The sequence below is a fragment of the Wolffia australiana genome, chromosome 1, assembly GCF_029677425.1.
Source record: "Wolffia australiana isolate 7733 chromosome 1, ASM2967742v1".
Taxonomy (NCBI): Eukaryota; Viridiplantae; Streptophyta; class Magnoliopsida; order Alismatales; family Araceae; genus Wolffia; species Wolffia australiana.
The window spans coordinates 10,965,004-10,977,378 of record NC_135835.1 but is presented as its reverse complement, the minus strand read 5'-3'; the positions used below and the strand labels follow the sequence as shown (position 1 = coordinate 10,977,378).

Sequence of the window (12,375 nt, the reverse complement as noted above, 5' to 3'; positions counted from 1 at the left end):
AAGGGTTGATCTGCACCAAAATCAATGAGGTTTTTCGCATTTTACTCATTCGTCAATACTCCCTCTACAGGCTTGCCTCTTCCTTCTCCGCCCTCAGTGCCATTCTCACAATCATGTATGAGCGCTGCTGAGCTCTATCAGCTCTGACACTGCCTTCAGTAATTGCTGCTGCCCTATGCTTTACGAGCTCCAAAATGGTATCAGAACCCTGACATCCAGGTGTGGCCATTCTAAACCTGTGAGCTGTTTGCAGGATAAGAGTCTTCTTGCTCTTATATTGCTGTGATTCTTGGTGGCACAGAGAGCTCCACGTTTGCCCTGCAAGACACGAGAGAAGTCTTTGCTTCTCTCTTCTCTAATCCCCAGGAGATCTTCTCGCTTTCCCAGGGTGACATGAGATAATACACACCTTCGCACTCCTCTGCAATCCGAGGGAGACCTTTTTCGTCGCACTGGGTGGCACAAGAGCAGCCATCGCCCCATACTTTCTTACCAAAGCATCTCAAGAGAGCTATTAGATGGCCATGGGTGGCACAAGAGAAGCAGCAGCCCATCTCTATCCTATTTTCAGAGCTTGCAGTCAAATGGCACTTGCCAATTCTTATTCAATTTTCTAGAAGATCTCTTCCCTCATGAACATGGACTATTCAATGATGTTATCCCCCGTCCCAGTGTTGTCCTGTCCTGAGTAAACAAAAAAATGTTTTTGACCTTCCAGAAGTCCCGAAGGCTTATAAGATGCAGGGCCCAAAATTCTAGGAATGGACTATGTCAAAGTGATCTTGTTTGGTCGTCAAAAGTTGAAATATATCACAGATTTTCCCCCTAGAGCTGAGAATCTCTTGCTGGATAAATCGTGTGAAGCAGATATTCTGAATAAAACTTGATTATTGGACATAATGGAGCCATCCATCTGTCGCCAACTCATGCAATGCCCAAACAATAAGGGCCTGGTCACTAATAGCCCAGTACAGGTTACACAAGAACAAAGTAAAATAAAACAGGAAAGACGTTCCCGCTCAACAAATGGTGATATCCAGAGTCCCTCTCATACTATGCAAGTGGTGAGAAAAATGGTAAAACACCTCAAAGATGATTGTGAACGAATGACATGGATCTATTTGATAACTCAGATGCTGGACTCAATTCAGATTATTGACTTTTCTGTAATAATACACCAGCAGTTTAGTCTTCTGATAACATGTTTTTGGTCAGACAATGCAGGAGAATACATATATTTGAACTTCGAAAGACCTTTGAGGGTAAAGAAGTTGGACATGAGACTTCATGGGCTAACACACCCCAATAGAATGGGGTGGCTAAATGGCAACAGAATGGGGAGACTTCATAAACTCACCCACGCATAACTTTTAAACAGCAATGTCTCAGACTGTCTCTGGGAAGATGCAGTATTTACTGGCACCAATCTAATTGACCATCAGCCGTCTATCGCCTTGGAGGGGAGACATCCCACTGAGTAGATAGAGAAACAAATTCCTCATATCCAAGTGAGATCAGAGATACCATTATGAGTTTTCGTGTTTACTGCATATGTATATCTTTATCCTTCCCAGAAATCTTCACCCAGATAATTAAAATGCATTTTCATGGGATATTTAATGACTCAAAAGGCATATAGATGTTATGATCCAGCAGGAAAGAAACGTTGCACTACTAAAGATGTAACATTTTATGAGAATACAATATTTTATAGTTCAAGACAAGGAGCTAATATGGAGAGGGCTTCTAATGTAGAGTTGCAGACCAATCAGGACAAGGAGCTAAGGGTACAATCAGGTTTGTGAGGCAGAGAGCCTCTAGCATAAAGAAGCTCAAGCCGATCAAGAAAGGGGGCTAAGAGCACACAGCACAAAAGCATCGGTACACTATTAACATCTACCAGGCTGAGAAAAGACTTGGAAAGAAGCATCACAGAAAATGGAATGTAGTATGATAGATTATTCTCACTGAACTGGTACGTACTGAGGAACGAACAAGTTAACAAATTGAGAATTATGAGTTATCGACAAATTTATCTCAATCATGTTCGAGGGAGATACGGAAACCTAGTATGATACGTATGCATGCTAATACTGGAGTAACATTAATACGGATAATAACAGCAAAACAAAACAAAGGGGGTAGGATAGGAATATAGCATTAAAAGGCGAACCTGGCCACCATTAATTATCACATTAACTCTACACCGTACCGGATCTGCAACTCCCATGATCTTCAGATCTTTAGTGATTACATTGGACTGTGAGGGTAAACTCTTGTGTAACTCAAGACCAACAGGGAACACATATCTGCACAGGCACTGCTTTCCAGACTGCAGTTTTGGTGTACATAAAAAACGAAAAAGTAAATCAGCTTGCCAAACAAAAAAGGCCATAAAATGGAAAGACGGGGAACCGCAAACAGAATCTCAAAGTTCAACGGATAGCGCAACTCACATAAAGCAGAAGTTTATTATCAGATGTTAGAACAATGATATCATAGTGGGGCAGCTGACAAATTTGAACCCTGTCATAGAGAAAAAGATTATCGGTTATTAGTAAAAGATAATCTCGATACAATCAGGTGAAGCATTCATAGATACCTCGAGCGACTCACAACCACAGGTACAGCGGCAATTGCATGAATGGTCCAGCTGGTGTGGGGCCTAAATTCAACTGGGAAATCACCCATCATCTCATCTATCAAAAGCCTCACAGCAAGCAGCATTTTTTGTTCTTGTAACAGGAAACAAATGATGGGCACACCATCTATATCTGTCGCCCAAAAGACCTAAGTGGATGGGAAATTCACTAAGAAAGAGGGGAAAATAACATTGATTGAGCTTTTCAACACAACGGAAATAGCAAAAGAGCACCAGAAAACTTGACAAAACAGAGAAAGTTCTTTTAAGGCGACAGCATAACTTTTCCATCCAGGTATCCTGTGTTCTGTAGGAGTAACAATACTAATCGGAGGATATTAGGCTTGCAGAACGTAAGAAACGTCATGGTCCATTTTCAAAAAAAAAAAATTGGAAGAAGATAGGGATGACCACCCGATGGTCCCTTTCCAATTATTTTGTACTCTGATCTTTCTCAGATTATACCCATTTTTCTCTTGGAAGCCATCGGGGATAACTGTAGGGGAAAAGCCATACAATGAGGCTCATATTAAATGACGTGATACCACACAATAATGTTAAATGCTTTTGAACTGCATACAAGGAAATGTTTTATTGTTCAAAAAAAAGGAAATGTTTCCGAAATTCGCAAGTAACAGGAGATCAGAATGTGATTTTCTTCTGTCGATATAATGACATTTTATCATAAAGCAAATGAAAAAGGCCACCTTCTTGGCTGCACAATGGGAGCACGTTCCCTGCCATATCCGTCTAAATGAAAATAGCTGAGAATATGGAGTATCCAACACTTCTTCAACAGTGTGGCTAAAAGCAACCGTTTCACTTCCAGGATTCCCAACTTCCAACAGCCAGATAGAGTGTTTCATGTTGCCTGCAACAGAAATCATCGAACAAAACATTTAAAACTAAATATGGGGGAAATGAATAATTTTTTTAGCCACTTTCACCAAATCAATAATGTGACCTTCGTTATAAGACGAAAACAAAGGGATAATGTCACTGGTCCAAAGAATTCTTTCGTCAAAGTCTTTCATGATGGTCAATTTTCCCCTCTCTTCAACATAAGTTGACTGCATAGATAATGAAACATAAAACGTCATCATTAAACTTATTTTGCCTCTGAGAAAAAAAATAAAAAAGAAAGTAGACTAGGCCACCAAACAAGATTTTTTTCATTTACTTTGACGTCAACCAAAAATATAGTCTAATATGTGGATTAACGTTAAATAGAAAGTAAAATTGAAAGATCCGCCTTCACTGAACCAGCATCAACATATTTCTCACGAAAAGCATACCTGAAAATCCCCGCAAAGTCAAAGAACTCAAGCTCTATGTCACACAGAAAACGGGTTCAAAAAGTATATTTTTGCAACCAACTTTAGTTCAGGAAGTTTTCTTTCATAAATCAGAAGAAACCAAGAATGAAAAAGCAGCTCAACCCTCATTGTGTGTTTCAGGGTTCGTTAAATGCTATTTTAGGGAGGTGAGAGAATCCGAAATGGGCCCTTGGGAATGGGTCATTACATATAGATATAAGAGAAATAGAGAAAGAAGCCCTTTCAACAAAAAATCTCCAAGCAATTTGGCAATTGGAAACAATAAATAAATCTCCATGCAGGCAGGCTTGTGGGAAACTGCCAGCATCCTTTTGGGATCCATAGACTTCCAGAAACAATAAATGAAATGCTATCATCATTCATAGGATACTCGGCTGCTCAACAAATAATTTTGATAAATTTTGGTGAGAAAGAGAAAAAATGGAAATTACACAACTAATGATAAATAAAAAGGAGAGAGCATACTTGAGGTTCTTGGAACGGATGTTTCAGGATCAAATGTGAGGATGTAAGAGTCGCATCACCCGTTATTTGATCAAATGGAGAGTGAAAGTCAGGTGAAATTTGATCAGAAAGCTCTTTCTTTAGAAAAGATAACTTTTGATTGCTTGGAAGACCCCCAACACTCTCTTTTTGGATTAACAGCCCATGCGGAACAGACCAGATGGACCTTACGGCATAAGACAATGGAATGTAACTCAATTCACCTGCAACAGAGACAGAGAACAATGAATGATTAAATTTCATTGAACACAACCGAAATATGAGCTGATAAGGTTCTCCTTAGAACCTCTCACAAAAAGAAGAGAAGGAGGCGCTACTCAAAGCTTGTGACAGTCCAGGCAAATGCTGATTCTCACTATCCTATTCCACCTAGAATATCACTTTTGGATTTTCTTGGACGACACTGCCATATGCAGCAGTTTCTTGAAATTTTCAAACTCCAATAATCGTTCGATCCGGATACTATGCCAGGATCGAAACATGAAGCATACCAGAGAACAGTACTATCAAGTATCAAAAGTTCACGAGGTATATTATGCAGAAAACAAGATAAAAAGTATCCAATAATAATGTCGGTAAAATATCAAAAAATTCGAAAGTGCTCTTACCAGTTGAAGTATAGATTGATAGATTATCAATTTGCAATACACAGAGAAGCGCATCCGGAATACTGTCCATGCGGCACCAACATGCCTGGTATAGAAAATCTCAGAAAAGGAAAGACATAGTATGCATTCTCGAAACCAACAATTGCGCTTGAGATTATTTTATGCTTCGTCGGTTAAAACCAGTGCACGACCAAAAGAAATAGCCTTCTGGGCATGAATGAAGGTATATTGCGCTTAGATAAGGAAAAGGTTGCAACTTAAAAATTAACAACATTCCCACATCACCTAATGTTATGAGAAACGATATACTTAACTACCATGATTCGTACAAGTACTCATTTTTCCCACCTTAGGCGCCAACAAAGTAATCATGTTATTAAGGATAAAATTCCATGATTAGTTTACTTAGATTTGGTAGATAATGTGAGTAAAAGGCCAACAAAGATAGAGGAGAGGAGAATGTAACTTCAAAGTAGGACGGCTCGGCATTTCCATTTAAGTCAAGTGACATATAGAGTCATATACGCTCTCTCCTCTTCCTCCTCTTCGATCCTTTCAACACTAACCTAAGTCTAAGTTGAGAGATTCATTACAACCTCAAAGATTCACATGACGTATCTAAAAAGTGAAGATTTATCAATCATACCAGATGTTGCCAAAAAATATTAGAATATTAGCAGCCATAGATTTTAGGAATCGTCAAAATTGGAAAAGTGGAGTCAACACAAGCCAGTCTAAACTAGAATGAAACTCATGAATACCAATGTGTGACGAATTGCATCAATCATTCTTGATGGCCCGTCAAGTATGGTCCATAATCAACAAGGCTAACGTCTCTTAAAGCACTTTTCTTCTGGATACTAAGGTGGTCCAGAATACCAAAGAGCAGAAAATGTACAAGTTAGTCCAAGAACCCACAACAATATTGCCAGGCTAAGTCGGCACTGATGAACGTCATGAATTGACCCCCCACCCTAACGCACTAGATCATATTCGACCAGAAATAACAAATTCCAGGGCAATGGCCACTGCCAACAGAGGGAAAATCTTTTAATCTAATTTCTAATCCCCTACTACAATCATAATCCGCACTTCACTACAATTATACTTCTAGGTTATATATATAATCTGCACGGGCCTTGAACTGTGTTTACATAACCCTAATTGCAAGTGACAGAAAATGCAACCGACGGTCATGCCCAACACTAGGCCCTCCACTCAGAGGATTTAGGTCATCCGTAACGAATTAACAGTAGTAAATAAACAAATTCAAAATAAATGTGCTGTCGAGAAATGACTCCTACACACCATTACAACAGACGACGGAGACGTGTATCTTTTTTCTATCCTCGAACCAACGCTCCATACAACACTGCAAAAAACACAAAAGCAGATATATAAGTCATGGAATGAGTGAGGATGCGAGTAGAAGCAAAAGTACCTATTTCCCCGAATAAAAATCTCGTGATCGCTCTGATTGAATACAGAGGAAGACGTCGGAAAATCGTCGTTCCCGAAAGGATGAGCGTTCCGTTCGGCGATGACATCGGGATCAAAGAGGTAGTAGTTGAACGTGCCTTCCGTTTCTGGATCCTCCTCGAGCTCAGGCTTCCATTCAGGAGCTTCTACAACAAGGCCGTGGGGTTTGAACTCCCCCAGCACCGATAGCTCCCGGACGCTGCTCGACATCGCCGATTGCTTGGCAGAGTGAAGAGAGACTGGCAAGAAGGTGTATAAGACGGGTATTTGTTGAATTTCCCGCCCAGATTAGTAGGAAATGACTGGCATGCCCACGCGGTCGACGGTAAGTGGTACCTGGGACGGACGACAGAAACGGAATCGGACGGACGATACTGGACGGAACGGTGCCTTGGCTACGATTCCGGTCCAGTCATGTTGACTAGTCAAAGACAAAAAGGCAAGATAAAAAAAGATGGTATGGACTTCTCATAAAATGGGAACTTTATTGCAAAGTCACTTGTAGAGCCCATTTTGAAAAATGAAAAGAAGAATAAAATAAAAAGAGGAAAAGAAAAGCAGATTTGAAGAAGAATAATGGAACAATAAAAGAAGTTTTAAAGAAGAAGAAAGGAAGATGAAACGGAAGAAGGTAAAGAAACAAAATGAGAAATAAGAAAATCAGGAGAAAGAGGAAGAAGTAAGAAGGTAACTAAGAAGGAAAAGTAAAGGAAGACTAGCAAAGGAGAAGACTCACAGAGTGGGAGAGAGAGAGAGAGAGCATGAGAGAGAAAGAGACCCTGAGAGAGAGAGAGAACATGAGAGAGAGAAGAGAGAGTGTGAGAGATAGAGAACGGGAGGGAGAGAGAGAAGAGAGCGTGGGAGAGTGAAAGAATGGGAGAGAGAGAGAGAGGAGAGAGAAATAACAAGAGAGAGAGAAGAGAGCATGAGAGAGAGAGAGAACGTGAGAGAGAGAGAGACAAGAGCGTGAGAGAGAGAGAGTGGGAGAGAGACAGGAGAGTGTGCGGGAGTGAGAGAGAGTGTGTTGGACAATTCATCTTGACTTAGTTAATTTAGGAGTTGGTGTTTTTGAATAAGTCAACAAAGAACAAGTCAGCACGGTACAGTGTGATGTGGAGGCAGGAGCTAAGTTCAAGGAGAGCAGAAGACTGGGTTTCTTGGAAGACCAAGTACAGGGATAGGTGTGTGGCCATGATGAGTTTAAATCCATAGGCCAAAATGGGGGAGTGCATATAAATATGTACGTGTTCCATTGTTGTTGTATGATGTGTGCATCAATTGGTTCCTTCCTCTCTCAGAGTGTTATTTCTTCTTGTTTCTCTGTGTGATATCAAGAGAGTGAGAGCACAATCTTTTTTTCTCTATGTGAGATTAAGAAAGTAAAAAAATAATATTTTTCATCTGTGTGAGATCAAAAGAGTGAGGGCATGTGCTTCCCTTCTCTATGTGAGTTGCTAAAGTGAGAGAGCTAGTTTCCAACATAGAGAACGGGGAGAGAGAGCGTGTAAGAGTGAAAAGTAAGAGAGAGAGAGGGAACAAGAAAGAGAGCACGAGAGAGAGAGAGCATGAGAGAGAAAGCGAGAGAGGGAGGGAGAGAGAAAGCGAGGGAGCCAAAGGGAGAGGAGGGGGAAGTCGCCAACTCAGCAACTAAAAAATATAATTTTTTATTAGTTATTCAATACGGTCCCCGTCAGGTCTGACCATCGAACCGGATCTGGGCCGACCAACCAATCCACTCTAAAATGGTGGACCGGCGATCCCGGTTCGGTCTGATCCCACCGGGTCCTGATCCAAAATGTCAAAGCCTAGCATCAGCTACTCTTCTGTCAGGTTAAGCCTTGGTAACCATCATCTGTCAAGTTAAGCCTCGGTAACTGTCACCCATCATATTTGACGGCCCATCTTGGAAGACTTGACATGTGATATTGGTTGGAAGTTTGATGCCAAATGAATGATGTTGGTCAACAAACAAACGGCCAGAAATAGATGTTCTTGTTCATGTTTGGTTTGTTTGCGTTTGTTCTCTAATGTTCGACCAATGAATTGTGGTTTGCAATAAATTTGTCAGAATACCCTAAAAAATTTTCGTAAGACTCGTATCTTTTTAGTCTGGGTCAATTTCATCAGGATACAGATATTAATATCCAATTTCCCAATATTGGATAAAACGGACAGGCATTTGTGCATCTTCCTAGGTGATTCCTTGTCCATTCTTCACAACGCCCCTTTTGCAGTTTTTCTCTCTAGGCTCCACAGTTTTTGATGCGGGACGTCATCGAGACGTCGTCCGGTCGTCACCGAGGATATGGACTCAATGTCAAAAGAGAACTCTATCGGACGGCAGTAAGAACGTCGTCCGATAATGCTAGCAGACAGATACGTTATATGATGGAATGCGACGTGTCTACATGTGGTACGTGCAAGCGCCAACGAGTAGTGAGGGCCATTCCCAGGACTCAATGGGGTCGCCCAGGGCTGGATAGTCCCGGCTTCCCAAACCTCGTCCGAGGGGGTTGAGAACGACTACGCGGTTGAATGGGAAATTCCCACAGGAGATGCTCACACAGGACGGGCGAACCCGACTTGCACCGAATGGGTAAGACTCTCGATTGTTCCTACGTCATTTTCTCTATCTGTCCCTCTCACCTACGTCTAACCCAAGCGTGGTGGAGGCAATAGAAAGCGTACTGAAAAAGATAAAAGACAAAAAGAGCAGGATGGGATACCTTTCGTCGCGTCCGGCGACAACTATCTCGGTATGGCCCTTTGCAGTTTTGTCAACAACGGGGATGGTCTACGAGCGGCAGTTGCGGTCACAGTTGGCGGCTCAAGTAATCCGTGGGGGGGGGGGGGTCAAGTGCAGAAGGGCAACAATGGAGGCGGGTGGCAGCATAGACGTCTAGACTGGAGTCGATGAGGAGTCGCTAGCGCGGTCGGTTGCAGACGCAGTGGTGGCTGGGTGCGTGGCCGGTCGCGCGCTGAGTGTGCGGTTGATCATAGGCAGCATGCGGGTACTAGGGCCATGAGCAGCGCGGCAGCAGTTTATGCGCGCGGCGCTATTGGCGACAAGCGCGGTTCGGCAGCAGGGGCGGCGTGGCTCAACCCGTAGGCGAGGATGGCGCGGGGGGTCGCGACGGCTGTTTGGGCGTGCAGCGCTATCAGCGCAAGGCGCGCCTCAGCAGCAGGAATGGCGCGACGCTCCTCGCTGGCGGGGTTGGCGCAGCAGAGCTCTGCGGCTTGCGATGTGGCGAAGGCGACGGCGATAGCGCGAGCTTGGCGGCAGCGGCCTATCGGCGGCGCCGACGGCAAAGTGCCCTGATCTTCCTCCTTCCTCTCCCTCTTCTTATTCCTTCTTCTTCTTCCTTCCTCCCTTCACGAGTGACTCTTCAACTTCTGACATTATTTCTTTTCAACAAAAATTCAAGAGTGTCTTTGGGAGGGCGCCACCCATTCCCTTTATAGATGAGAGGTGCATGGGCCCCCTTAAAACAACAAAATGAAAATGCAAAGAGAGGTTTGGACCCAATAACAGGAGGGAAAAATATCCTCATACGGGAATTTCCCCTTGCTACAACGCTGTTACAAAGAAGGGAAATACGAGAGAAAATACAAATGTAGAAAATGAGAATGGTAAACGGGACCTAAGATGGTGCGTCATTACCCAGGATATTTGAATCCGGGTGCGCGCATCGTCGCATTGGCTTGCCGTGCTGGCTGGACGCGAGTCGGTGGCAGAGTCGATGACGATGCCGACTCCTCGAGCGATGATCCTATGGTCTCGGACTGTGTCGCACCATCAGTTTTTCATCGCTTGAACTCAATTTCTGCCTCATCAGTTATTCACTTGTCGCACATGACCTGAAACAAGGGAAAGATATGGTACCCATTCATTACATTCCTCTGCTCCACATTGGAGGAGATTGCTGGATCAGCCCTGGTGTCCCCCCAATACACAAAAAGATATGTTTTGTTTTTGTTCGTATTTGTTTGTGAACATTCATAAGTTGGTGAACCAACAAATTTTTCTTTGAATCCTACATAATGATGGAAAACTTGACGTGACTTGACAAGTAACAAGGGGTCCGGACGGTTGATGTGATAGGACATTTGGTAACAAAAGTAAAAAGAAGGTGTGTAGCGCTAGAATAACCTAAGCCCATGGGATTAGAAGAGTACGTTCAGGTTTTGAGGTCACGTTACAAATTCAATTCACAATATGTGAATGAAAAAATGAAGAACATTTTGAGGCATGAGTGTATGAGAGTTTAGGAGCGAAGTCCATGAAGATTCATCAACGATGAATCAACGTTCAGCGACACTTGGTGCTTAGGAGTGGAGGAATGAATCAACGATGAATGAGGCATGAGTTTACGATCATTTACGAGCGATGAAGGTTCCAATGACACGATTTTATGAGAGGCGCGCCTTCAAGAGCAATAGGGAGCGAAGCAACCGTGCAAAAGGCGCGACTTCACCACCTTAAGCTATTACATTCTTCTTCTCTCCCAAAGTCGCGCCTTTTGCTCATAAATTCGCTCCTGAAGTCACTTGTAAACTTGGACTGTCTTAGAATTCTGTTTTTATTTTTGTCAAAATGTGTTTATTTCTTCAATCATGTTAGTTGCTCCTAAAGTTACGCCATTGCTTCTTCGTTCCACTCCCGCTCATTCGCACCTTCTTTTTTAAAACTCGATCTTGCACGCATTTTTGTTCCAATTCGTACCTCTAGGATGAATCTTTATGGACCCACTAACCACCTTGGTGTACTATTGAGAACTAGGCACACTTTCAGGAAGAACATAGATTAGTAAAGGATCCATCATACAGGACACAACGATCATCAGAAATTCACAATTTAGAGATGTTGTAATATACTCTTTCGCATAAATTATCATAATAGACCAACCTGCTGAAATGTTAGCATATTGTGAATATTGTGAATACTTAGGATTTTGGTAATGAAGTTAATGTAAATGGGCAACTTAAGAAGCGGGTTCTGATTTCTCTGAAAATGAAAAGAAAAGTGGTTTCGGCTACTCTTTCAAGATGTTATTTCTCATATCCTAGAGTCAAGAAAGGTTCAGAATGAAAGACTATAACATGGGAATATTCCACCACTTCTGAATGGCAAGAACTGGACTAATAATATTGTCAATGAAAGTGGTGATGATGTTTTAAGAAAAAATAAAATCACTGACTCCCTCTCTCCCTCTACCTCTCCCTATCTTTCCCTCTCTCCCTCTCTCTCCATCCCTCCCCCTCTCTCCCTCTCTCCCTCTCTCTCCCTCTCTCCCTCTCTCTCCCTCCCTATCCCTCTCTCTCCCTTTCTCTCTCTCCCTCCCTCTCTATCTTTCTTCTTTGCTCTCTCCCTCTCACACACACACAATCTCCCTCCCCTCCCTCTCTCTCCCTCTCCTGACCTTCTATTCATATGTTCACAAGAGGAAGCGGCAGCTCTATCTGCATATACCAGCAGAGCATCTCCTCGATACCCCATTGGACGATAGAAAGTAAGAGTCTAGAGGTATTGAGGCAGATAGAAATACTAACTGAGATAGAGAAAAAGACTGAGACAAAATGAGTAACAAAGTGAGTGAGAGAGAGACGGTGGATCAAGGAGCATCTTAATGTGGCATAACATTGTAAACTTGTCACCGTGCTCATTGGATCGACTCCAAAAAGACATTACGCTCTTTCTCCAACATGGCTCAATGCCACGAGCTTAGGGGGAGAACCATATAATGATAAACATAATTTTACGGTGAAGTCATTAATAATCCCCGTCATATTTAGACAGGGTAAGTAA

General features: G+C 42.5%; 1 protein-coding gene across 1 annotated transcript in view; it reads right to left on the bottom strand.

The window, feature by feature from the left end:
• The window catches only part of EMB2771 (E3 ubiquitin ligase), a 73,723-nt gene extending 66,907 nt beyond the window's left edge, over nucleotides 1–6,816 (bottom strand). The window contains exons 1-9 of the mRNA XM_078579160.1: nucleotides 6,532–6,816; nucleotides 6,399–6,462; nucleotides 5,091–5,175; nucleotides 4,444–4,685; nucleotides 3,606–3,711; nucleotides 3,349–3,512; nucleotides 2,603–2,790; nucleotides 2,457–2,526; nucleotides 2,174–2,332 (exon numbers count right to left, since the gene is read on the bottom strand). Of these exons, the coding sequence (XP_078435286.1) occupies nucleotides 2,174–2,332; nucleotides 2,457–2,526; nucleotides 2,603–2,790; nucleotides 3,349–3,512; nucleotides 3,606–3,711; nucleotides 4,444–4,685; nucleotides 5,091–5,175; nucleotides 6,399–6,462; nucleotides 6,532–6,779 (1,326 nt within the window). The 5' untranslated portion in view covers nucleotides 6,780–6,816. The remainder of the gene's footprint in view (nucleotides 1–2,173; nucleotides 2,333–2,456; nucleotides 2,527–2,602; nucleotides 2,791–3,348; nucleotides 3,513–3,605; nucleotides 3,712–4,443; nucleotides 4,686–5,090; nucleotides 5,176–6,398; nucleotides 6,463–6,531) is intronic.
• Nucleotides 6,817–12,375: the final 5,559 nt, after the last annotated feature.